Raw genomic sequence first — 25,892 nt, 5'->3', positions numbered from 1 at the left:
TGGGATCAGTGATCCAGTACAGGGTATTGTTGAGGAACCACGACAGGTGGTTCGAGAGGTAGATATTCCAGCAGCTGAAGATCTAGACTGTGTGTGGCTGCTGATGGTCAGGGCACTGTGGTCAGGAACCCAGTGCAAGCTTTTCTGAATGATGAGTTGACACGTGATCTCTCGGTTGTTCGAGAGATAACTGAACAAGCTGTGGAGTGTGCATCAGCAACAGAAATCCTACCTGCTGACTCTGATGAGCTGAATGCTGAAATCACATCTCGATTGAATCAAAGTGTTGAGAATGTATCGAGTTTGGACGACTTCTCCAGAGTACTTCGCTGGATCAACTGGAGAACAGGTCCCTTTGATCAATTGATCTCAAGAGCAGCAGAGATGGAGGCTGAGGAACGATTTGCACTAAACTGGTTAGATATCACTGAAATCCCAGCCGAAGAGCTTCAAAACCGTGCCCATGAGATGCAAGTAATCAGGAGTAATCTTGGTCGATCTGACAAAGGAAAGGGCATAGCTGTTGATGCACAAGAAGATGAAGCCGAGCCTGAAGAAGATCCTGAACTAGATGCTCAATTTCGAGAGGATATCAGGCTTGCCACAGCAATATCCTTGGGACAAAGTGTAGAACACACGAGAGGTCCAGGAGAGACCTCTGGGGTTGCTCGAGATGATGCTGACACTCCTACTCCAACTGCAGCAATCCCCTTGTCCCAAGTGAGTGAATCTGCTCTAGAAGACCAGGTAGCTTCGAGAGGTGAATCCGAGACCTCTGAAGCACATGAGGTGGCACCTAACTCTGTCTTACTACTGCCACCACCTGAGTCCACACCCTCGAATGCAACAGATGAAGCTCAGACAGTTCGAGAGGGTGAAATTTTGTTGCTCCAACTCCCAGGCTTTCCCATCGATATGGTTAATAGGGAAAGGTGGAGTGCACCAGTTGCTCCTGAGATAATAGATATTCCAGATTCACCAGAGCATACTGAAGTGCAAACAAGTAAGCAACAAGAGCAGAATGAGGAGAACCCTGCTGGTTCGAGAGTTGAGGTTCAAGAAGGTGGAAACCGGGAAGCACCTGCCGATGAATCAACTCCTCCAGTAGATGATCACGTTCCCAGCACTGGTTCGAGAGGTAGTGTTGAGGGGGAACCTCAATCAGATGGAAACCGGGAAGCATCTGATGCAGAGACTCCCANAGATGAAGCTCAGACAGTTCGAGAGGGTGAAATTTTGTTGCTCCAACTCCCAGGCTTTCCCATCGATATGGTTAATAGGGAAAGGTGGAGTGCACCAGTTGCTCCTGAGATAATAGATATTCCAGATTCACCAGAGCATACTGAAGTGCAAACAAGTGAGCAACAAGAGCAGAATGAGGAGAACCCTGCTGGTTCGAGAGTTGAGGTTCAAGAAGGTGGAAACCGGGAAGCACCTGCCGATGAATCAACTCCTCCAGTGGATGATCACCTTCCCAGCACTGGTTCGAGAGGTAGTGTTGAGGGGGAACCTCAATCAGATGGAAACCGGGAAGCATCTGATGCAGAGACTCCCACCTTGGCCAATCCTACCTTACCAGCAGCTGAAGCTGAGGCTCCAGGTTCGAGAGGTGAAGAGCAAGAAGTGATCCATCCCTCAGGTGGAAACCGGGAAGCACCTGATATGGAGCTACCTTCGAGCTCTGATCCCAGTGTCCCTGCTGAACCTCAGGAAGTCAGTCGAGAGGTGGAATCACGAATGCAAGTCATGGGTGGAAATCTGGACGCACCCAAGTCCCCTCCGACTAGAGGTACCACTCGATCTTCTTCTCCTTCTTCTTCTGACTTTGATCAACAGGCCGANTGAAGAGCAAGAAGTGATCCATCCCTCAGGTGGAAACCGGGAAGCACCTGATATGGAGCTACCTTCGAGCTCTGATCCCAGTGTCCCTGCTGAACCTCAGGAAGTCAGTCGAGAGGTGGAATCACGAATGCAAGTCATGGGTGGAAATCTGGAAGCACCCAAGTCCCCTCCGACTAGAGGTACCACTCGATCTTCTTCTCCTTCTTCTTCTGACTTTGATCAACAGGCCGAACGAGCTTTCATTGGCGAGGTGCGTCAATTCATGGCTGATCAATCTCAGAGGATGGCTAAACTTGAGCATGTACTTGCTGTTGTTCGAAACGCTGCAATACCTGTGACTGGCTCCGGTGACTCCCAAGCCAATCACGAAGAACTTCTCGAACAAGCAGTGTGGGCTGAGAATGCAGCACAAAGGGCTGCGGATGAGGCTGCGATAGCTCGAGCAGAGACTGAAAGGATGAGAACTGAATTCGCCGAGTTACGAGCAGAACTTCAAGCCCACCAACGCTCAAGTGATCTTCGACAGGATGTGATGCAAACCATACTCACTGACCTGTCGCACCAAATGCCTGCCCAAATCTATGCACTCTTCGACGGATTGTCCTCCTTACTTTCCCTCCGCTATGATGCCAACAAGGGGGAAAAGAAGACTCAGGGAGAGACTTCAACCAGCAAGAAGAGGGCGGCAAGTGAACCAGCTGGACCTCCTCCTCCTCCAAAAGTTCCAAAGTCAACAAGAAAACAAATGGAGGAAGCTGAAAGAGCAGATATGTTAAGGATCCAGCGTTCACTGGAAATAGGAGAAAGAAGAGAAGAAGACAAGGAAATCAGAAGAAAGAAACAAGAACAACAAACAGCCAAAGAGAAGAGAGACAAGCGACTCCTACAGAGCTACAAGGCAGGGACCAAAGAAGACTCAAACGAATATCTTCATGGAATCATAGTAAGTCTTCTTACCAAAACTGACTTAGCTCTTCATAGCGGTCTCACTCTTCCGGAATGCATCGAATGGTGGAGAGATGGGGTGATTGAAGGCAACTTCATAGGTGAAGCCTTTGTCAATTACCTTCACCTGGATATATCAAACGAATATCTTCATGGAATCATAGTAAGTCTTCTTACCAAAACTGACTTAGCTCTTCATAGCGGTCTCACTCTTCCGGAATGCATCGAATGGTGGAGAAATGGGGTGATTGAAGGCAACTTCATAGGTGAAGCCTTTGTCAATTACCTTCACCTGGATATATCAAACGAATATCTAGAGCAGGTGAACTTTGAAGACCTCCACAAGACACGAGCAGCCATAAACGAGAAGAGGAAAGCGAATAAGCAGTAAGCTCTCGATGTCTACATGCATTCGAATTTGATGTTGTTCTTTATCTTCACTCTTTTCTGCTAAAGCCCTGTAAAACACTCCTGTTATGATAATATATATATCTTTTGTTGGGGTGTTGCGTGAGTTTGGTTATTCTTGCTTTAGTAGATCAGTTGTCAAACTTACCATATGCGCTGAAAATAAAATCAATGCTTTTTCTTTTTCAAATCAGCCATATAAGTAAGTATAAGTGTTGGCATCATCAAAAAGGGGGAAATTGTTAGGAACATCATGTAATAGGTTTTGATGATACCAACTGTTAAGTAAAAATCCCCAAGTCTCGATACATAGGCAAAACAATGTAAGTTCGATAAGTAAACTAAGAGCGAAAATACAACCGGGTAATTTGAGCTCAACTCGGGAAATATTTAAGCTTAAGGTAAACTTGTTTGAACAACTTAGAAGTTTTCGTGTTGTAAGCAAACAGATAGATCAGAAGCAGGCACGAGACAACTCTGGAGGAATAAGGGTCTACGAGACATCAACTAAGTCTCGAGACACAAGCCAAGTTCGAGAGGTAAGGACCTCTCGATATACCTATCGAGTTCGAGACGTAAAGAATATTCGAGAGATAGACCTCTCGATACATGGGATTGAAACATCAAGTGGTCGAGACATCTTTGATGGTCTCGATAAACCGGCACTTCTCCAAGAGGCTGAATGTTAGGCAACATGTGCAGATAAAATACTCTAAGTTTGGAGAAGAAGAATATCATGGAGATAAAATATTGAAGAGGTGCTGAGCGGGAGGTTTCAAAATGGACGGAAGTGGATGACACGTCAGACCTCCACCACAAACGGTCAAGAAGTGCACCAATCCTGAAGTGGTCAGATTCCCCAAACAAGGAATGATGGGAACATAAAAAGAGTAACTTTATCCAAAAGAAGCAAGTGAAGCATGAACTCAAGAAAGTGGAATATGGAATATTCACTACAAAACAAAAGGCTCAAGTTACAAGACCACTACTCCATGAAAAATGCTGAAATTGTGCAAAGACCCATGTTCGGCATGGGAGACCAATTTCAAACGGAATAGTTTTCCCTCCAACGGAACTATTCTTCTACTCTCATATATAAGGACGTAAAGACACAGAAGAAAAGGGGTTCTAGTAAAAGAGGTTAACAAGAGGTGTCTGATAAAAACGTTCCAGTGCAAAGTGCTTAACTTGGAATATCATCCTGATATTCAATACAGCGAGAGAACACATCTTAGTGTTCGAAGAGAGTTACAAAGCTAAACTGTCATACATCCAGAAGGTGACCAAAGCTGCTCTACATCAAAGTCAATTCAACGATAGCTTGTGGTCAGATTGGAGATTGTTACATTCAACTGTGACTATCAACAACGTCTTGCTTTGGATTAAGCAAGGGAGGTGGAGTATCCTGGCTGCTGTCCGAGCGAAAGAAACCTGAGGCTTGACGCGGGCTTGGTGATCAAAGGTCAAGTGCTCGAGAGGTGGAGTAACTGGAAGCGGGGAGAAAAACCTGAGGAAAGGCGGAGTAACCTGGCTGCTGTCCGAGCGAAAGAAACCTGAGGCTTGACGCGGGCTTGGTGATCAAAGGTCAAGTGCTCGAGAGGTGGAGTAACTGGAAGCGGGGCGAAAAACCTGAGGCTTGAGGCGGGCTTGGTGATCAAAGCTCAAGCGCTCGTTATTGTACTAGAAAGGGAAGTTTTTAGTGCAATCCTTCCAGGGAGTTTCTGGAAGAAGAGTGGAAGTAGGCGGGTTGGCCGAACCACTTAAAAATCTCTCTTGCATTTGCTTTCTGTTTTTATCTCTCGCTAACTTCTCGATTGCACTGCATATAATCACACCTCTCGAACTAACCCAAACTCGTGCTAACTAAAAAGGGGATAACATTTCCGCTGCGCATAAAACTTTGTCTTCACCTCGTGAGGTATCGAACCTAAACATCCTAAGTTCAATACACACGAGAGGTCGAAAAGATTTGCAAAATCTTATACAAGTCTATTCACCCCCCCCTCTAGACTTGTACCCCATCCCCTTGGGACCAACAGAATTTTATTCATTATATTTAGACAAAAAAATTATTACTTTTTCACTTTTGTCATAAAATACAAAACTTGAAATATATATGGATTTGGACTCGATTACCTTAGTTATAGAGATTTTCTAGATCTTCTGGACTTCTATATATATATTTATATTTCATGTCTTTTTGGGTTATGTTTCTTACTTTTTGTATCACTATAGTAAAATCTAAATATTACAAAAATCTCTCTCCCCTATGTTCTTGTCTCTCTACTGTTATTTTTGTGTTTTTCGTTTTACTCTATTATAGTTAGATTGCAATTTTACTATATTATATTTAATTAGATTGCATCTCGAAACAGAAATAGTGAAGGTCTAAATTAAACTATTAGACATGGCCCTTATTTTTAATGGAACGACCATGCATATAACCATAAGGTTTTGCCCTTTGTTGCAAACTTATAAACATAGATATTCCTACAACAATTATAAATCAATTATTATGTTTCTTTCTTCTTATTCTTCTTTTTTTTTTCTTTCAACTTGATCTTCAAAACCCTTCTCAACATCACTTCGCAATTGTTGAATTTCCTCCATAATTTCATACTTCATCTTTTTCAGCTCTATTTCAACATTCTTATTCCAATCAGATCCAACTTTATCCTCTTTCCATAAAGCATTTTTCCAGATAAAATATCCACATCCACCTTCCTGGACAAATACAAAACTAAATAAAGAAATCATAACATTTTTAAACCATAAATGCAATACATCTTAGATACTTATCAATAACATTTTTAAACCTTAAATGCAATACATGTACCTTCCACCTTTGACAACAAAAAAATTGTTGCACATTCTTTCGTGATACACATAGTGGTGATTTCAATCCACAACGGCAATACAATGGTAGTTCATACTGTAGATTTGGTCTCGCCTTTGAGGGAGACAAAAATGTTGAACCACTCCAACATTATGATGTCATCTCTAGGGACGGAGCTACAGTGGGGCAACTGCCCCCACTCACCCCACCCCACCTCATATATAGCCCTCGTATGCATATATGTATATATAGTACATGTTTTAGATATAAGTACAAGAAAACATATATATAAACAATTGATTAGTTAGTTGAGTTGGTAGAGGCATTCTTTCTATGAAAGGTCTAGGGTTCAAAGACCTTATGGCTTTTAATAGCTTTTTAATACATTTATACATAACTTTTAAAAAAAATATAATGAGATGTGTAATTTATAATATTTTTTCTGTTTGAATTATTTTATCAAATTGATTATGATTCATATTTTGTTATGAATATTTTTATAAAGTTTTAATGTGTTTTATTTTTCGCCTATATCTAATAATATTTATGACTATATTTGAGATATGTAATTTATAATTTGTTTTCTATTCGAATTATTTTACCAAATTAATTATGTTTCATATTTTGTTATGAATACTTTTATAAGTTTTGATGTGTTTTATTTTTCGCCTATATCCAACAATATTTATAACTATATTTCATAAGTGTTTCTTTTTTTAAACAGCTTCTTCAAAGCTTTATATATATATATATATATATATATATATATATGTATATAATTAATAATGAGATGTGTAATTTATAATGTGTTTTCTATTTGAATTATTTTATCTAATTAATTACGTTTCATATTTTGTTATGGATATTTTTATAAATTTTTAATGTGTTTTATTTCTGTGACTATATCCAACAATATTTATGACTAGATCTAAAATTGTTAATATAGTATTCTAGAATTGTGAACTTTTAAAATTGTGAACTTGAACATGGTCCACCTTGCAAGGTGGACCGGGTCAATAGCATAAGTTGCCTAAGAGTATTAGTCCATTAGGAATGGGCCTATAAGTTCGTCGCACACTCGCATCCCAGTTCAATTAGAAAAAGCCCAATTTCAAAAAGCAAAGAAAATGAGAGAAATATGGTGTCATTCTTCTTCCACAGAACAACTTAGCACAGTCACTGAACAACTGTGCCCTAATTCTTCCAGCTTAAAATAATGGCGCTCTTCAGAGCTCGATTGGCTTCGTCCTCGATTTGTCAATTCCTCGCTCGTTCTTTCTCCAGTATATGCTTTCTATCCATCTATTCATACAATTTTTGCATTTTTTATAACTCAGGATTTCATATTTATATATGTTTTTAATTTATTTCTACAGATGCGGCTCCGGCGTCTTCGACGCTCTCATCGTCGGGGATGATGAACCCGACGTTCACTCTCGATGTCAGCTCCCAAGTAGGGTCGTCCATGCCGCTGAAGATGATGCGGATTGGAACCCTAATTCACAACCTGGAGATGCGGCCCGGTCAAGGCCCCAAACTAGTCCGGGGATGGGGCACCGTAGCTAAGATCATGACCGAGCCAAGCTCTTCGTCCAGGTACTGCGAGATCAAGCTCCCCTCCGGCGTGAAGAAGTTGATCGATGTTCGGTGTTGGGCCACTATCGGACAGGCGCCGTACTCTGAGCACGGTTCGAAGAAGCTGTATAAGGCTGGGCAGAATCGGTGGCGCGGGATTAGGCCAAAAGTTCGTGGTGTGGCGATGAACCCTGTTGATCATCCGCACGGTGGTGGGGAAGGGAAGAGCAAGAGTAGTGGTAGCCATGGGAAGGGTTCTCGTACCCCATGGGGTAAGCCCACCAAGTGTGGCTACAAAACTGGACCACTTAAGAGGAAGAAGTGATTCTTGTTTCTACTGAATTATAGAAACGGATATTAATATATTGTAACTTAGCATAAAACTGAGAGTTTGATGTGGTTATCTATTGAAATTTCTGGTTCTTTCTTGATTGCTACTGTATTATTAGGTTTATTGTGTTTGAAAACTACTGCCTTTTTTAGTTCTTTTGGTTCTAAGTTTTGTACATGTTCATAAATGCAACATTTACAGATACATGATATGATTAAACTTTCATGTAATTGTTAGGCAGACAAGTTATTGGTTAATATGTTGATCTTTCATTTAAAGATTTAATTGTTCTGTGTTGGCGTTTCTATTTGTTCTGGGATGTGGCCTCGGCATGCATCTGTTTGGTGTAGTAAGTGTATAAGGCATATTAAGCACACATATCTGAATGCTTTTGTTATAGGAATGAAGTGTAAGGTGCAGATGGATAAGTCAAAGGGGCTTTCTGCCTGTTATGTTTTAAATTTTAAATGTGTTTTCGTTTTGGGTTTGTTTTTCTCCCTTACAGATCAATGAAGAAGCAAGTGATAAGGCTTTGGAAGTAGAGCAAAAGTATAGTGAGATACGCAAGCCTGTCTACCAGAAGCGAAATGGCATAATTAAATCTATTCCAGATTTTTGGTAGACAGCTGTTAGTGACTCTCCTCATCTACTGTATTTGAAAATTAAAACCTCATTTTTAATCTGTGTTCTCACCATCTGTTTAATATCTATTCCTTGCAGTTTTTGAGTCATCCAGTCCTTAGTGAACTTTTGACTGAAGAGGACCAAAAGGTATTAATTCACATTGTTTTTCTTACTTCTTGATGTAGAGTCTAGTATTAGGAGTTAATTTTTTAGTGGTGACTTTTATCTGCGCTTTATTGACACTGAATTAGAACTGAAAACCATTGTGTATTCTTTTTTATTCTTTTGCTGAATTTCTGTATCTAAAATTGCCATGTCATTCTTCTGTGCTAGATTTTCAAGTTTCTGAGTTCCATTGAAGTGGAAGATTCTAAAGATGTCAAATCTGGTTATTCAATCATATTTGTGAGTCTCTCTCTCTCATTCTCTTATAAGTTGCCTGTTTTTTTGCTAAGGATCTTTTAAATGGGTATTGAGATGCTTTTGTAGACTTGACTTGTCCATATGTTTTCTGATTTCCTCTCCTGCTTTTGCTAGGACTTTAAATCCAACCCCTATTTTGAAGATACAAAGCTCATGAAGAGCTATGCTTTCCAAGAAGAAGGTGCAACACAAATTACTGCCACTCCAATCAAAAGGAAAGAAGGCATGGTAAGTTGTTTCTTTTTCTTAATTGGTTAGTCTTTTACTCTTTTTTAATACTTACCATGCTTGCCTTGTGAAGCAAATCCCACACTGAGTTGCTAATGAGAAGAAAGGAAATAAGCGTCCTCCGCCTGAGGAAAGGTCTGTCTACTTTTCTTTCTCCTTTTGGCTTTTACTGTTGAGTATTAGGTCTTCATTAACAATATACAGAGCAATTATGTGAAACCAGTCAGAATTAATTAAGGGGACCATATGTGCTCTCTATTTATTACTGTTGAATAATGCGGAGTAACTCATTATTTTAAATAACTTGAATCTGCAAACATATTGAACTGTATCGTTTATTGAAGATGAGAAGTAGAGCAATTATGTTGATAAGGGCTAATAAGTTGGTCATTTTAATTGGGATTGAGGAAGCAAATCTTATACAAATTCTTCTGCCTCAGAGTGGTTGTTAGAAGAACTTAGCAATGTAAAGGGTTCATATTTTCTAATGTACTTATTGTATATGTGACTAGAAAAACATCATAATATCCTACTTGATGTATTGATATCCTTGATATGTATAATTGGCCATATCAATAGTTACTGTTACTTATACTTTTTTCCAACTTTCTCCCACCCACCCACCCACAAAATGGGCATGCTGTCCCAGAAACCGGAGCATGTTTGAGCAGTGATAACATGTTAGAAATTACTTCACCTGATTGTGTTGCCTAGATTTCCTTTTTTCCTTGGCTTGTTCTCGATCGTTGAGTCTAGGAAAAATTATTGTGGATATGAAAAAAATTTAACTGATCATTGTGTCAAATACACAAGAACTTGTGAACTTACTCCAATTTATTTGTATCTTGAATCTCATTTATTAACATGTAACATAGATTTATTAAGGAAAAATAGATTTGTCTTTTTTTTTTTTTTTTTTTTTTTTTAAATTACTACTGTATTAAATAGTGGATATAAAAAAACATGTTGCAAACTTTTATATTGGTTATTGTGTACGTACTGATCTTTCTATCCGTCAATATACATACATCCATACCACTTATGATGAGTTATGTATGTATGTATGTATGTTTATATTTGTGTGATGCATTAAACTGCCTCTTGGCTTTCGTGAATGCAGCTTCTTACTTGGTTCAGTGAAACCCAGCAAAAGGATGAAGGTATGGATTACATTCATGATGAGGTATTAAGAGCATGTTTTCTACATTTTGATCATAGGCTACCTGCAAAAATTGCAAGAATAATATTTATATACATCCCTTTTAACTGGACTTTTTGAGTGAATATAACCCAATTAGGGAGGACTTATGGTCCGACCTAGGGCTGCAAACGAGCTGAGCCGAGCTCGAGCTCGTTACGAAGTGTGCTGCTCGAAATAAGTTCATAGCTCCACTTCAATATCAATTACAAGTCAACAACAGTAGTCGTCCTTGATTCCAAGTAAGATCTGTTCAATTTGTAAAAAAAAAAAAGAAGCATAATATTAGATAAGTGAAGAATGCCAAATATTTTTTTAAAAAAACAAAGAATAACTTACTTTCATGAGTTGGATATCGGAAGAAAAATTTATTGATATGATTTCTCTTTCTGAAAAAAAAAAAAAAAGATTAAAAGTGTGTAATTAAGCAAATGCTTTAAAAAGATAATCCTAGCATTATCATTTAATATAAAAGTGAACTTACTTTATTTTTGGTAACTCCTTGTAGATGTCGAAGCCAATCGTCCCCACAAACTAAAGTTTGCACTATGTCTAGCACCAATGATGCACGATAAGAATTAATAACCCCTGTCCCTGCACTAAAGGTTGCTTCTGAAGCCACAGAGGTAACAGGTATGGCTAAAATATCTGCTACCATTCTTGACAATATTGCATTTTATTCATCTTTCACTAGTCTAAACAAGAAAAATTGCTAGGAATCTCATTCTTTTTAAGACGCCATTTTTCTAGATAGTCTACTAACTCTGATCTTGTAGGCTCTGAAGTCTCAACTTCTTCACAATATGCATCGAAATCATCCCAATAATATGTAGAACTTGGGTGGATGGCTAGGTCCAAAAGTGTTAGAAGAACCTGTAGTTTCATCAAGTGCACGCATTTTCTTTGTTGGATAAAAAACAACACCTATTGCCATCAACAAATTACACTCACCCAAATATTTGTTAAACTTCTTCATTCTCCCAACCAAATCCACAATAAAGGAATCTTCATCATTTACATGGCTATCCAATGCTGATTTTATTTTTTAAACTTCTTGAAGAAACAAATTTGAAGTAGGGTACTCACAACCTGAAACAAAGTTGAAGTCAAAATACTCACAACCTAAAGGCTAAAAATAAATTTGAAGAAACAAGTTACAAGAAACAAACCAGATATAATGTGAGTAGCTATCCAAAAAGTCTCTAAAACTGAGCAAATCTTAGTGACTTTATCCCAATCATCTTCTAATGGACAACTGTCAAAGAATAGATCCCGATCTTTTAGCATCTTAAAGGCTTCTTTGAACTTATGTGCACAACTTAGCATCTCAAATGTCGAGCTCCATCTTGTTTTACAATCACGAATTAATTTCCTATCTTTCAATTGCAATTGTTGCACACAGTCTGCAAATTGTATACGTTTTACATGTATTGCAGACTTGCAGATTGTGTGCAACAATTGTAATTGAAAGATAGGAAATTAATTCGTGATTGTAAAACAAGATGGAACTCGACATTTGAGATGCTAAGTTGTGCACTTAAGTTCAAAGAAACCTTTAAGATGTTAAAAGATCGAGATCCATTCTTTGACAGTTGTCCATTAGAAGATGATTGGGATAAAGTCACTAAGGTTTGCTCAATTTTAGAGGCTTTTTGGACAGTTACTCACATTATATCAGATTTGTATCTTGTAACTTGTTTCTTCAAATTTGTTTTAGTCTTTAGGTTTTGAGTATTTGACTTCAAATTTGTTTCAGGTTGTGAGTACCCTACTTCAAACAAGAAGTTTAAAAAATCAAATCAGCATTGGATAGCCATGTAAATGATGAAAACTCCTTTATTGTGGATTTTGTTGGGAGAATGAAGAAGTTTGATAAATATTGGAATCAATGTAATTTGTTGATGTCAATAGGTGTTGTTTTTTATCCAACAAAGAAGACGTGTGCACTTGAATTTTGTTTTCCTAGACTTTATTCTAATGAGGAAGCTAGGGAAAACATTTTCAAAGTAAAAGAGATCATCAATACTCTTTATGAAGAGTATGTTGTTGAATCAATGAACAAATGAAATTTTGAAACTCTAGGTTCTTCTAGCACTTTTGGAAGCCAAGCCACCCACCCAAGTTCTACATATCATTTGGATGATTTCGATACATATTGTGAAAAGTTGAAGACTTTAGAGCCTACAAGATCAGAGTTAGTAGACCATCTAGAAAAAGGGCGTCTTAAAAAGAATGAGATTCCTAGCGATTTTTCTTGTTTAGACTGGTGGAAGATGAATAGAATGCAATATCCAATATTGTTAAGAATTGCGGCAGATATTTTAGCCATACATGTTACCTCGTGACTTCAGAAGCAACCTTTAGTGCTGGGACACAGTACAAACTTTAGTTTGTGGGGGCGATTGGCTTTGACATATACAAGGAGTTACCAAAAATAAAGTAAGTTCACTTTTATATTAAATGATGATGATAGGATTATCTTTTTAAAGCATTTGCTCAATTACACACTTTTTGTCCTTTTTTTTAGAAAGAGAAATCATATCAAGAAATTTTTCTTCCAGTATTCAACTCATGAAAGTAAGTTATTCTTTGTTGTTTTTAAAAAAATATTTTGCATTCTTCACTTATCTAATATTATGATTTTTTTTTTTTTTTTTTTTTTTTTTTTTTTTTTTAAAAAAAAATTTTTTTTTTTTTTTTTTTTTAAAAAAAAATTTTTTTTTTTTTTTTTTTTTAAAAAAAAATTTTTTTTTTTTTTTTTTTTTAAAAAAAAATTTTTTTTTTTTTTTTTTTTTAAAAAAAAATTTTTTTTTTTTTTTTTTTTTAAAAAAAAATTTTTTTTTTTTTTTTTTTTTAAAAAAAAATTTTTTTTTTTTTTTTTTTTTAAAAAAAAATTTTTTTTTTTTTTTTTTTTTAAAAAAAAATTTTTTTTTTTTTTTTTTTTTAAAAAAAAATTTTTTTTTTTTTTTTTTTTTACAAATTGAACAGATCTTCCTTGGATTCAAGGACGACCAAGAAAACTTTCTTCCGGTATCCAACTCATGAAAGTAAGTTATTCTTTGTTGTTTAAAAAAAAAAAATATTTAGCATTCTTCACTTATCTAATATTATGCTTCTTTTTTTTCTCTTTTTTTTTTTAAAAACAAATTGAACCGATCTTCTTTGGAATCAAGGACGACTACTGTTGTGGACTTGTAATTGATATTGAAGTGGAGCTATGAATTTATTTTGAGTGCTTTAAGCCTGTTATTGACTTGTAGTTGATATTGAGGTGGTGTTGTGAACTTATTTTGAGTGTTTAAGCCTTTAAACATTGAAGTTTGTACGGAATGTTTTAAAATTTTTATTATTTATTTATGGATAAAACAGTATTTATTATTAATTGTATGATGAATTGAAACAGGTAAAATTTGAGCCTAATTTCGTACTGCTCGAGCTCGAGCAGCTTGATAATTGCCGAGCTCAATTGCTCGAGCTCGAGCAGCACACTCCTTAACGAGCTCAAGCTCGAGCATGAGCTCGGCTTGTTTGCAGCCCTAAATTAGGTCCTCCGAGTCAAAAATCAGTTTTGTTGGCATGGCTTGCTTAGTTTTCATGCATATATAAATTTCATAATTGTGTGACCATACTCTCAAATAATGTAGATTTAGTAAACAGATAATGTACTTTTAATATATTAAAAATGTATATTGTATTCGTGGAAAATACATTATTTGAGTCTTAAAAGTACATTATTTTGTATAATATACATTCAGTACACGAATAATGTACTTTTAATATATTAAAAATGTACTTTTTGTTATGGTTCACACATCACTGTTAATTTGCCCGCACACATGCACTACTTATATTGGTTTGGAGTCACCTAACTTGGGCCCCTTGTTGTATTAGGTCCCACGTTATTTTTCCTGGGCCTTGAGTTAAGGGCTATTGGACCTTGAGTTTCCATTGCTGGGTAATTTCTAATATATCTCCATAATAGCTCCCACTCTCCGAGTTGCGAGGGTTTGACAGCGAAAGTAGTAACAACTCTAAGCTCTCCTTGATATATGTGAGTCTGGTCGTAGCATAAAACCGCATACAAATACCCGGAGTATTCCGGGGTTATCGATCCACAGGGAAGTGGGGTATCAAGCACTAGTTACTAATTATATTTGCAAGAAGCTATTCCTACGTTAACAATGGATGATTATCTATGAATATGCAAACAAGCTAAATAAAACAAGGCAAATGGGTTTTTGTATTCAAAGAGGTAAAAGCGGGATTTTAGGGAGTTAAAGTGTTTAATCACCTAGTGCCAATCTAAAGTGAAATAATTATTTGAGTTAAACAAGTGTGGAGAATTGCCATCTAAAAGGGAAAGGTTACTCTCGTAACTCAAACCCAAAACAAGGTAATTGGAATACTTACTCTCGTAACTCAAACCCAAAACAAGGTAATTGGAATACTTACTCTCGTGAGCTATTCACAATATAAAATTGAGACTAAGCAATAAATGGAATACCCACTCTCGTGGGCTATTCACAATTGGAATACTCACTCTCGTGAGTTATTCACAATATATCCCTTAACCAAATTGTCTTCTCTCGAGGTACAATAGTTAAGTGCAATTGCGGGTGCTCTTTGATTCATAGACAAATCTAGCAAGGGTACAAGTAATCATATGCATCTAATTACAAGTATCAACAACATAAATCACAATTGCAACACAAGCAATAAACCCAAATAGATATTTCATTAAAACAAATTAAGAACTAGGCACATAGGTTAATAAACACTTTTATACCCAAAAATCCCAAAAGAAAGTTTAGCCTAACATAGCTAAAATAGATCCAACAAATATTCAATAAAGTTCAAAATAGAAAAGAGAAAGGAAGATATTCTCCCAAATGATGCCTCCAAGCTCTTTTCTTTGATCTCCTTTTCAAAAGTTGTGATGATTTCTTCTTTGGCTTTTGGAGATGATGAAGCTTCTATTCTTTGTTCTTTTTCCTCTTTTTCTGACAAGAACCAGCAGCCAACAGGTAGGGTTTGAAGAGAAAATGATGCTTTTATAGTGGGTGGAGAATGAGGGGCAAAAATGACAATTTTTAGAAGCTGAGAATCGCAGATCCGCGACATTCGACGCATCGAATGCAACACTCGACGCGTCGAATATTTACAGCGCCGAAACGAGGCCATTCTGCCTCATTTTTTGGAGTTTCGACGCGTCGAAAATATTCCTGGGACGCAGTTCCACCTTGCAGCCTGATTTTGACCATTTTCCCTTTCGAATCAAGCCTTCATAAGAGTTGTAGCCCTTCTTATTTCCAATGGTTTAAGAATCACCTCATTTGGATATTCCTACGCTGAGATATGGTCCAATTACCGAGGTGTCGCCATGGTAGCGGGAATTTCAACTCTTTGGCTCGTTTGGATTGGCTTTTGCTCCCAAATGGTTCTAATGCACTTCTAAACACATCAAAAACATCTAAACCAAGCATTATACCATTTTAAATATAAAAACAAAGAAATAAGCATTGGATACAACATTTTATCAAACCCAACTAAAATAGGTACAAATGAGAATGTATCAGAGTCCCCCAAGTTTGAGTCGAGCATAGGCAGTCAAGTTATTGGTTAATATGTTGATCTTTAATAAGAAACCTATGCTGATAGACCTCATCCTTAACAATGGACGAACATATGGTATGAGATTCTACTTTGTTTTTTTCGTACAAGCTTTCTATTGACAATTCATATGTTGAAGGTATTTTTAGATATAAATATGCTCCGATTAATCCTTTCTATTGGTGTTCTGAAATCTATCCTTCAAATGATAGAATTTAGGGAAGCACAGATGTTACATTTAATTGTTGTTTTAAAATCATTTTTAGTTTTTTAGATTTTTTCTAATGCACTTATACACTGAACCAAATTCAATTTAAATTGTTTTATGCTTGCCAAAAAAAAATGCTATTATAACCTTTTTGAGCCTTTTGTATTAGATCATGATTCACGAGATGGTTATTTGTTAATTTTGTTATCTACAAGAGTATGATCTACTACTAACCTTTGATTATAATATGACTTGGAAGCATGAATTGAAGTTTATTGTTTAGAAGCACTGTATCAAGCATCATTTCACTTAATGTTCTCGAAGTAGATATCAATGTCATTAATGAAGAACCCAATTCAGAAAACTAAATTAATAACAGAACGGTGTCCCAACTTAACAGAAATAATGTGTTCCAGAGATTACAACTAGCTCTAAGTTGGCTATAAAATAGAGTTTCACCTGAATTAAAAACACTATTGCAAGAGAGAACTAGGAACCACTCAAAGTCGTCAATCCGAGAAGATCAAACTGTTTTAAAGCAATGATATTGGAAAAACATAGAAATATTTTTGTAAATAACGTTATTGCATTTTTCAACAAATGCACTCTATAACTTAAGTTATACTTGTGACAATAGGTGGAATTGTCCACCCTAAGTGCCTCCAAACTCCAGTTTGTGGAGGGGAGGGGTAAAATCATGGCAACTTAACTGACCAACAAAGGCTAGACTTTTGTTCACTCTGCGCACAAGGAGTCCCCACTCATTTGAGAGGTTGCTCCACATTGTTGCGGGTGAGATTCGATTATTGATTATGTGACAAATTTTACCCTTATGACCAGTTGAGTTACCCATGTGGCTATTGAAAGTTATACTTTATAGTATTACTATCTACACTTTAAAATTTGAGTATTATTTCTTTAATTTTAAATTGCTGGTGGTTATTTCGGGTGGTATTAACCCGAATCAAGGATGGTTTAACTAGGTAGCTTTCACACTTTATCCAATTACATTTAGGGTGTGTTTGGAAACCCGGAAAATGATTTCCGAAAATTATTTTTTCAGTTTCCCATGTTTGGCTAGGTTTCAGAAATCCAGTTAAGGAAAATGTTTTCTATTGATTGGGAAAAATCACCCTATTTTGGCAAAAAATGACTTCCGCCAAAAAATTTCTCAAGTCATTTTTCGCCGCAAGAGTGAGCAAGACAGAAGCACTGGCTACACCCATCAGGCCATCACCTACAACCAAGGTTTCTGGCGGAAACCATAAGTATGTTTTCTGTCGGAAACCAAATCACTGCTATGGTTTCCGCCAGAAATTGAGGGTGGGGCTTTTTTTTTTTTTTTTGTTAATAATATTATATATATTGTAATATTTTAAATAAAATAATTAAAATATATAATTATACAATTGTAATCATTTTTCAAAAAATGGACAAAACACACAAAGACAATTTCCAGAATGCAACCAAACACTGAAAATGAACCTATTTTCTGGAAAATGACTCATTTTCCAGAAAATATTTTATAAAAGTCATTTTACTACTTTCCAAACGGACCCTTAATGATTGATTAATTATCTTCATCTTGTGGGTCCCAAGGAAATGTCAACATCAACATTTTGTGATAGGGGGTTAAAGTTGGGAGTACAAGTAGTATTTTCCTATATATAATTGGAAATGCTTGGAATGTAAAGAATAATGAAAGAAGTATACCAATTTTAGATTCGTTTGGCCAAAGCTACTCCACTACCTTAGGATTTATAGCTCCACTGTCTAGCCCACTTCAAAACCTTGGGGGGCACTGCAACTGTTATAGTAATCATCACTCGCAATGATAGCACTTTTACAAAAATCAACCCTTCGTAGTTTAAGGTGAGACAAGACATTGGCCCCTTGTCCCATGTGTTGCGAACACATGAACCATTCGTGATTGAGTTGACAATAAATTTTGGTGCCATTTTTTTTTAGAAATTATTATATTATATTATATAGTTAGTTAGTTAGTTTAGGATTTAAACAAGTTGTTTGTTGTTTAATTCCCATGTGGTAATGGTAGTGGTGATGTGGTGGTGGTGGTGTGGTCGCTGTAAAAAATAATGATAAGTATTACGGGTAAAATGTCGTTTCTCCGAGGATTGTGGGTTTAGGCACGTACTAGTATGACAACTAATTCTGTAGTGCAAAAATCCCACCTAGGCGCCGACCGGCCGCCTAGCGTATCACCATAATTGGTGGTCTAGACAACCGACTAGGCCGCCTAGGCCTCCTAGGCAGCTTAGTTGGTTGATTAGCTATTCTTCTATTTTTTTAATATTTTTTTAAATGAGTTATTTCACTCAAAACGATATTGTTTTGAGCGAAATAACCCAAAATTGTTTAAACTCGATGTTTTTTAGTTTAATACGGAGTATTTAATATTTTAGTATTATCTAAATAGTTTATAATTATCAAGTCTTAAAAAAAATAAAAAAATTAAACAAATTTTTAAAAAAATAAAAAAAATACATAGGCACCTAGGCGCCTAGTGATTTTTTCAACCATGCTAGACACTTAGATAGTAAATCTTCAAGAATCCAAGTAACATAATAGGTTTAGGTTGATGAATTAAATGATAAACGAGTTAATAAGTGAAAGGTGTTAATCACATGATTTAAAGTAATGAAAATAATGGGATTGGATTACAGGGAATCATTTCCCTAGTGCTCAAGGTAAATCTAAATCAACAAGGAAGAACCACCCAATTTTAAATTCATTCTCAATGCAGTGAAGAATCCTAGACCTCTCGGTTTAGGATTGAAGTAAGGAATTGTCCAACTCTCGTGATGCTACCAATTCAATTCCATACTTCCTAAGCACAAGGGCATTATGGAGCTCTATCTTCCCTCCTTCCAAAGATGAATAATGAGGTCGTGATAAGGATGACTTGGGCTTGTCACCCAACTCTCGTTGGTGTGATTCACCTTCCAAAGCAAGTCAATCCTTGCTGCGTATCAAAGATCAACAAGATCAACAATTCACTTTTTCACAACAATGAACCTTAAAAGAGGTTTTTTTTCACCTTTAAGCAAGATTTACATACTCAAGCACATAGCAAGCAATACAACCCTAATCCAAATCCCTAAATCAACTACCCACTATTGCATGACATTTTATCAAGAACAAAATGCATAATAAAAGATAGCATAGAGTAAATCAATACAAGAAAATTTATGAAAACTTTACTATTGTAGACTCCAAGTTGAAATGGGAGAAATCCACCCAAATCTAAGAGCAAACATGAAGTTTAACACCTTATTCTTCAATTGTCCAAACTAAGCTAAAACTTTCAAGGAATTTTTGAGCTAAATCTAATCTACCTTGGAAAATGATGATTTTATATCGCGCAATCAGGGTTCACCACATTGGCGTCACACGGGCGTGCAACTGCATAGCTTTGCTTCTATGCCACGTTACTTCCCATATGGGTGAGTCACTACATGCCATCTGAGCACAAGGTGCTTGGTTGTAATTGGATATAATTGAACATAAAACACAATCTTTTAATGTAATTGGATATAACTTAATAAAAAATGGTTACACTAAGGTCCTATTTGAAACATGGAAAATGTTTTTTGCAAAATGACTTTTATAAAATAATTTATTTTCTAAAAAATATTTGTTAAAAGTCTGTGAATAATTTTTTTTTGTTTGGCTAAAAATTAAAAAATTATAATTTTTTAATATTTGATTCATTTTTTAAGAATATGATCATAAATCATTTACAAAGTTAGTTCTTAAAAATAGTAATTATTTTAACTACAATAATAATAATAATTATTATTATTTATAAAAAAATAAAATTATTAAAAAAATATATAATAATTATAAAGAGTAATATTATATTAAAAGATACAAATAAATAATACGTGGCAATCTCTCACTAGTAAACGTCCATACTCCGTTATGCACCGCCACGTACCATAGTGTACCACTCATTACGAAAAACCCTAACCCCGCTTTAGTTCCTTTGTCTTTTGTCGCGAGTTTGTGTCGATATAAACGCAAGCGAAGGAGGGTTTAGGGTTTAAGCCTCTCCCTGAGTCCCAGCTCTAAAGAAGAAACAGAAGAAGAAGAAGAAGAAGAAAATGGTGGCGGATAAAGGGAAGAAGCAGAAGGTGGAAGAGAAAGAGGAAAACCACATTGACAAAGAGCTCGTCCTATCAATCGAAAAGCTTCAAGAGATCCAAGATGAGCTCGAGAAGGTATATTTAATTTCCTCAGTTTTCTCTACTGTTCTTGATTTCTCTGAGAAAATGAAAAGAAATTAGAACAAGAAGTCACCGTTTTTGTTTAAAATGTTTAATTACAAATTCTTTCTGAATGTAGCCTCATTAATTTTCTTATCTAAGCATACAGTCCATAAATTTAGTCCAGCAGGTGCTTATGGAAATGGAGTTATCATACAAATTTAAAGATTTAATTGTTCTGTGTTAGCATTTCTATTTGTTCTGTTTCGCGCCTTTCCTGTAAGGCTGTTCTGTTTCTCGAGTACTAGTTGTTTCCTATAAGGCTGTTTTGAGAGTAGTAGTTGTTTCCTGTAAGTCTGTTCTCACAAACAGACACAATTATAGTTGATTCTCTTGTTATTAGTTTTTGATATATATATATAATTTTCATAATAAAAATTTTGTATTTATAGTTTGGGTTATGATTTGCCATATGATAATTATGAATGACCTCAATTCAGATTTTGTGTTTGTTTTGTATATTGAACTATATGAAGTGTTCATTCAAAGGAGTTAATAAGTGAGGGACTAAATAAATGCATGCTTTTGTTGATAGTTATGGGATGTGGCCCTGACATGCATCTGTTTGGTGTAGTAACTGTATAAGGCATATTAAGCACACATATATTTGAATACTTTTGTTATAGGAATGAAATGTAAGGATGAAGTGTGAGGTGCAGATGGATAAGTCAAAGGGGCTTTCTCCCTGTTATGTTTTAAATGTGTTTTTGTTTTGGGTTTGTTTTTCTCCCTTACACAGATCAACGAAGAAGCAAGTGATAAGGTTTTGGAAGTAGAGCAAAAGTATAGTGAGATACGCAAGCCTGTCTACCAGAAGCGAAATGACATAATTAAAGCTATTCCAGATTTTTGGTTGACAGCTGTTAGTGACTCTCCTCATCTACTGTATTTGAAAATTAAAACCTCATTTTTAATCTGTATTCTAACCAACTGTTTAATATCTATTCCTTGCAGTTTTTGAGTCATCCAGTCCTTAGTGAACTTTTGACTGAAGAGGACCAAAAGGTATTAATTCACATTGTTTTTCTTACTTCTTGATGTAGAGTCCAGTATTAGGAGTTAAATTTTTAGAGGTGACTGTTTATCTGTGTTTTCTTGACACTGAATTAGAACTGAAAACCATTGTGTATTCTTTTTCTTCTTTTGCTGAATTTCTGTATCTAAAATTGCCATGTCATTCTTCTGTGCTAGATTTTCAAGTTTCTGAGTTCCATTGAAGTGGAAGATTCTAAAGACGTCAAATCTGGTTATTCAATCATATTTGTGAGCCTCTCTCTCTCTCATTCTCTTATAAGTTGCCTGTTTTTTTGCTAAGAATCTTTTAAATGGGTATTGAGATGCTTTTGTAGATTTGACTTGTCCACATGTTTTCTGATTTCCTCTCCTGCTTTTGCTAGAACTTTAAATCCAACCCCTACTTTGAAGATACAAAGCTCATGAAGAGCTATGCTTTCCAAGAAGAAGGTGCAACACAAATTACTGCTACTCCAATCAAATGGAAAGAAGGCATGGTAAGTTGTTTCTTTTTCTTTGTAGCACATCTCTATCTTATTTTGTTAGTCTTTTACTCTTTTTTAATACTTACCAATTACCATGCTTGCCTTGTGAAGCAAATCCCAAACGGAGTTGCTAATGAGAAGAAAGGAAATAAGCGTCCTCCACCTGAGGAAAGGTCTGTCTACTTTGCTTTCTGCTTTTGGTTTTTACTGTTGAGTATTAGGTCTTCATTAACAATATACAGAGCAATCATGTGAAACCAGTCAGAATGAATTATAGGGGACCATATGTGCTCTCTATTTATTGGAAATGAAGAAGGAAATTTATATTAGTGTTGAATAATGTGGAGTAACTCATTAATTTAAATAACTTGAATCTGCAAACATATTGAACTGTATCATTTATTGAAGATGAGAAGTAGCGCAATTATGTTGGTAAGGGTTAATAAGTTGATCATTTTAATTGGGATTGAGGAAGCAAATCTTATACAAGTTCTTCTGCCTCAGAGTGGTTGTTAAAAGAACTTAGCAGTGTAAAGGGTTCATATTTTCTAATGTACTTATAGTGTATGTGACTAGAAAAGCATCATAATATCCTACTTGATGAGTTGATGTATTGATATCCTTGATATGTATAATTGGCCATTATCAATAGTTACTGTTACTTATACTGTTTCCAACGTTCTCCCCACCTACCCACAAAATGGATGTGCTGTCCCAGAAATCGTAGCATGTTTGAGCAGTTATAAGTTATAACATGTTAGAAATTACTTCACCTTATTGTATTGCATGGATTTCCTTTTTTTCCTTGGCTTGTTCTCAATCATTGTGTCTAGGAAAAATTATTTGTGGATATGAAAAAAATTTAACTGATCATTGTTTCAAATTTATTTGTATCTTGAATCTCATTTATTAACATGTAAAATGGATTTAAGAAGGAAAAATAGATTTGTCTTGTTCTTTTATTTATTTATTTATAAAATTTTTTAAATTACGATTGAATAGTGGATATAAAAAACTTCTTGCAAACTTGTATATTGGTTATTGTGTACATACTGATCTTTCTATCCGTCAATATACATACATCTATACCACATATGATGAACTATGTATGTATGTATGTATGTATGTATGTTTATATTTGTGAGATGCATTAAACTGCCTCTTGGCTTTCATGAATGCAGCTTCTTTACTTGGTTCAGTGAAACCCAGCAAAAGGATGAAGATATGGATGACATTCATGATGAGGTATAAAGTGCATGTTTTATACATTTTGATCTTAGGCTACCTGCAAAAATTGCAAGAATAATATTTGTGTACATCCCTTTTAACTGGACTTTTTGAGTGAATATAACCCAATCATTTATGTTTGTGCAGGTTGCTGAGTTAATCAGGGAGGACTTATGGCCCGACCCTCTCTCTTACTTCAATAATGTAGGTTCCTAGTTTTCTAGTCATTTTCCACAATTTATGGTTGGAGGTTATGTACATGTGTAACAGTTTGGTGTATTGTCTACTTTACATTTTCAGCAGGAAGCTGATGATGAAGAATTTGAGGGTGATGATGAGGTAAATGATGATCATTGATTGTTAAATCTTTGAGATTCTTGTAGACTGTGAAAACAGATTAGTCCTCTGAGTCAAAAATCAGTTCAGTTGGCATGGTTGGTTAATTTTCATTTATGAACTTGGTTCTGGTAATAGAAACCCTGGAATTAGGATGGAATGTAGTAATTGTGAGAATTAATACCCAATTTAGTCCTCGACTATAGTGGTTTTTCTCGATATAGTCTTGAATGACTTTTTGTGCTTAATTAGGTCATCAACTTTGATGGTTTTACCCAATTGAGTCCTTTGTTAAGATAGCTTGGTAATCTCATCTCTATTAGTACTCAAATCAGTCTTTGACTGTAGTAGTTTTACACAAGTTAGCCTTCGCTTCTAGTAGTTTTACCCAATTTAGTCATTGACTATAGTGGTTTTTATCGATTTAACCATCGAAGTTGAGAACCTAATTAAGCACAAAAAGTTGTTTAGGACTAAATCGAGAAAAATCATTATAGTTAGAGGACTAAATTTGGTTTTAACTCGTAGTTGTGAACTGGCAGTTTGCTGTTTTAGATGTCTATATCTGGAATTTAGTGGTGGTTGGATGTTAAGATAGTTGGTGGTGTAAGTCACAGATCAAGATTCTGAACCTTACCTAGGAGGATTGTTATCTATTATTGTCTCTTGCAAACTTGTTAAAAGCGATCGCTTTTGCGCTTAAAGCGCAAAAGCGACGCGAGCGATGGCTAATCGCCTCGCCTGGGCAAGGCACAGCAGCGTGAGAAAGCGTGAGCTTGAATGCGCTTTTCCGGCGAGGAAACGAAGCGATAAAGCGGCCAAAAAGCGAGCTTTTTCACGCGGAGCGCAAGTCAACAGTCAAAAAAGGGAAAAAAACACGAACAAAACAAAAAACGGACGGACGATTCGCAAAACCCTTCTGCCTCACCTCATTTCAACTTCTCAAAAACCTCTACTCACTGCCTCACCCCTCTGCTCACTACCTCACCTTCACCGAGAGTCATCGCTGCCCTCACGAAACCCTTCTACCTCACCTCATTTCAACTTCTCGAAACCCTCTGTTATGCGCCTCTGCTCACTGTCTCACCCTCACAGCAAGTCATCATTGTCGCTAACCTTCCTCGCCGGCGTCGCTGCTTCACGCTCTCTCTCTGTTTTTTGTCCTCTTCTTACGTTGAACAGTTGAAGAAGATGACTGAAATGTTAAAATAGAGTTGGAGACTTGGAGTCTTACTCTTGGCTGGACACTTGGCAGTAGGCAGTACTCAGTAGCGTTTATTGTTTACACTTCTATTTCTTTCTTTATTTTTTATTTTTTTTTTCATTTTTTTGTATTAAATTATGTTTTAAAATTATTATGAATATTGAATATGTGATATTTTGATGACTAAATGGCTTGAATGACTATTTTGATGACTAAACTTTGTATTATTATGATATTGAGGAGTTCCTATTTATGTTATTTTGCATTACTATTTGAGTATTTTGACTATATATTAATTTTTTAAGAAGCGTCGCTTTATGTGAAAAAGCGACGCTTCGCTTTGCGCTTTCGCTTTAAAGCAAAGCCCGGGCTCATCGCTTTGGTGCGCTTTTTCGCTTTAAAAAGTTTGGTCTCTTGTCTTGTAAAAGCAAAGGATTGGAAAATGCAAGAAAATAACCAACCTGTATCCTGTATTCTTGTGTTTGATTATTTATGTCCTGATTGTGCAGGAGAAGGGCAGTGATGGCTCTGAAGATGATGAAGAACAAGATGGCGGTGATGATGACGATGAAGATGGTGACGAAGATGAAGACTAACTGTTTCTACCATGTGCTTTTTAGTTTGAGTTATCCTCACTTTTTTGGGTACTGTGACTGTATGTAATAGGGTGTTGAATCTTCTGGAAAACCAACCAAAACTGAAAATGACGGGGATTTTTTTTTTCTTTTTTCAGATTCTATAGGCATCTAGTTACCTTAGCTGTGTGCTGAATTTTTTCTCTTGATATCCTTTGTTTTAAGAATCTTGTGCACATTGCTTCTGTTAGCATGCATACCTATGCCTAATTTACTGGACCAATTGATATCTCAAGTATGTGTTTAGTTCTACAAAGAACTTGAGAATTTACTCTATTTATGTGTTTAGTTGTCTATTCGTCTATCCTGTTTAAATCAGTTATCTTCTGTGTTTTGTTTTAACATTATATAAATTTCAACTTTTTTTAAAGAAAATATGTGAAGTAATATATATATATATATATATGGTTCGGTTCAAGTAAGGACTTACTCTATTATGTGAACCAAAGAATCAATCTGAACACTTAATATATAGTC

General features: G+C 35.9%; 2 protein-coding genes and 1 pseudogene across 3 annotated transcripts; all 3 read left to right on the top strand.

The window, feature by feature from the left end:
* The first annotated feature begins 7,154 nt into the window (after window positions 1-7,154).
* On the top strand, window positions 7,155-8,215 carry LOC116009742 (60S ribosomal protein L2, mitochondrial-like). The gene is made up of 2 exons (XM_031248870.1): window positions 7,155-7,314; window positions 7,408-8,215. The coding sequence occupies exons 1-2, from the start codon at window positions 7,248-7,250 to the stop codon at window positions 7,929-7,931; spliced, it is 591 nt and encodes a 196-aa protein (XP_031104730.1). The 5' UTR covers window positions 7,155-7,247; the 3' UTR covers window positions 7,932-8,215.
* A 124-nt stretch (window positions 8,216-8,339) lies between these two features.
* LOC116010759 lies at window positions 8,340-13,792 on the top strand (annotated as a pseudogene).
* Window positions 13,793-20,260: 6,468 nt separating this feature from the next.
* LOC116009741 (NAP1-related protein 2-like) lies at window positions 20,261-25,650 on the top strand. 2 transcript variants are annotated; one of them, XM_031248869.1, is made up of 10 exons: window positions 20,261-20,469; window positions 21,254-21,376; window positions 21,469-21,519; window positions 21,706-21,777; window positions 21,912-22,025; window positions 22,125-22,186; window positions 23,195-23,258; window positions 23,388-23,444; window positions 23,544-23,579; window positions 25,290-25,650. In XM_031248869.1, the coding sequence occupies exons 1-10, from the start codon at window positions 20,353-20,355 to the stop codon at window positions 25,374-25,376; spliced, it is 783 nt and encodes a 260-aa protein (XP_031104729.1). In that variant the 5' UTR covers window positions 20,261-20,352; the 3' UTR covers window positions 25,377-25,650. The 2 variants fall into 2 exon arrangements, with proteins under 2 accessions (XP_031104729.1, XP_031104728.1); XM_031248868.1 differs by having other exon boundaries at window positions 20,263-20,469; window positions 23,541-23,579.
* Window positions 25,651-25,892: the final 242 nt, after the last annotated feature.

This window comes from Ipomoea triloba, chromosome 2, assembly GCF_003576645.1.
Source record: "Ipomoea triloba cultivar NCNSP0323 chromosome 2, ASM357664v1".
Taxonomy (NCBI): domain Eukaryota; kingdom Viridiplantae; phylum Streptophyta; class Magnoliopsida; order Solanales; family Convolvulaceae; genus Ipomoea; species Ipomoea triloba.
Note: the sequence above shows the minus strand (reverse complement) of the source record. Positions and strands in the feature narration are given on the sequence as shown.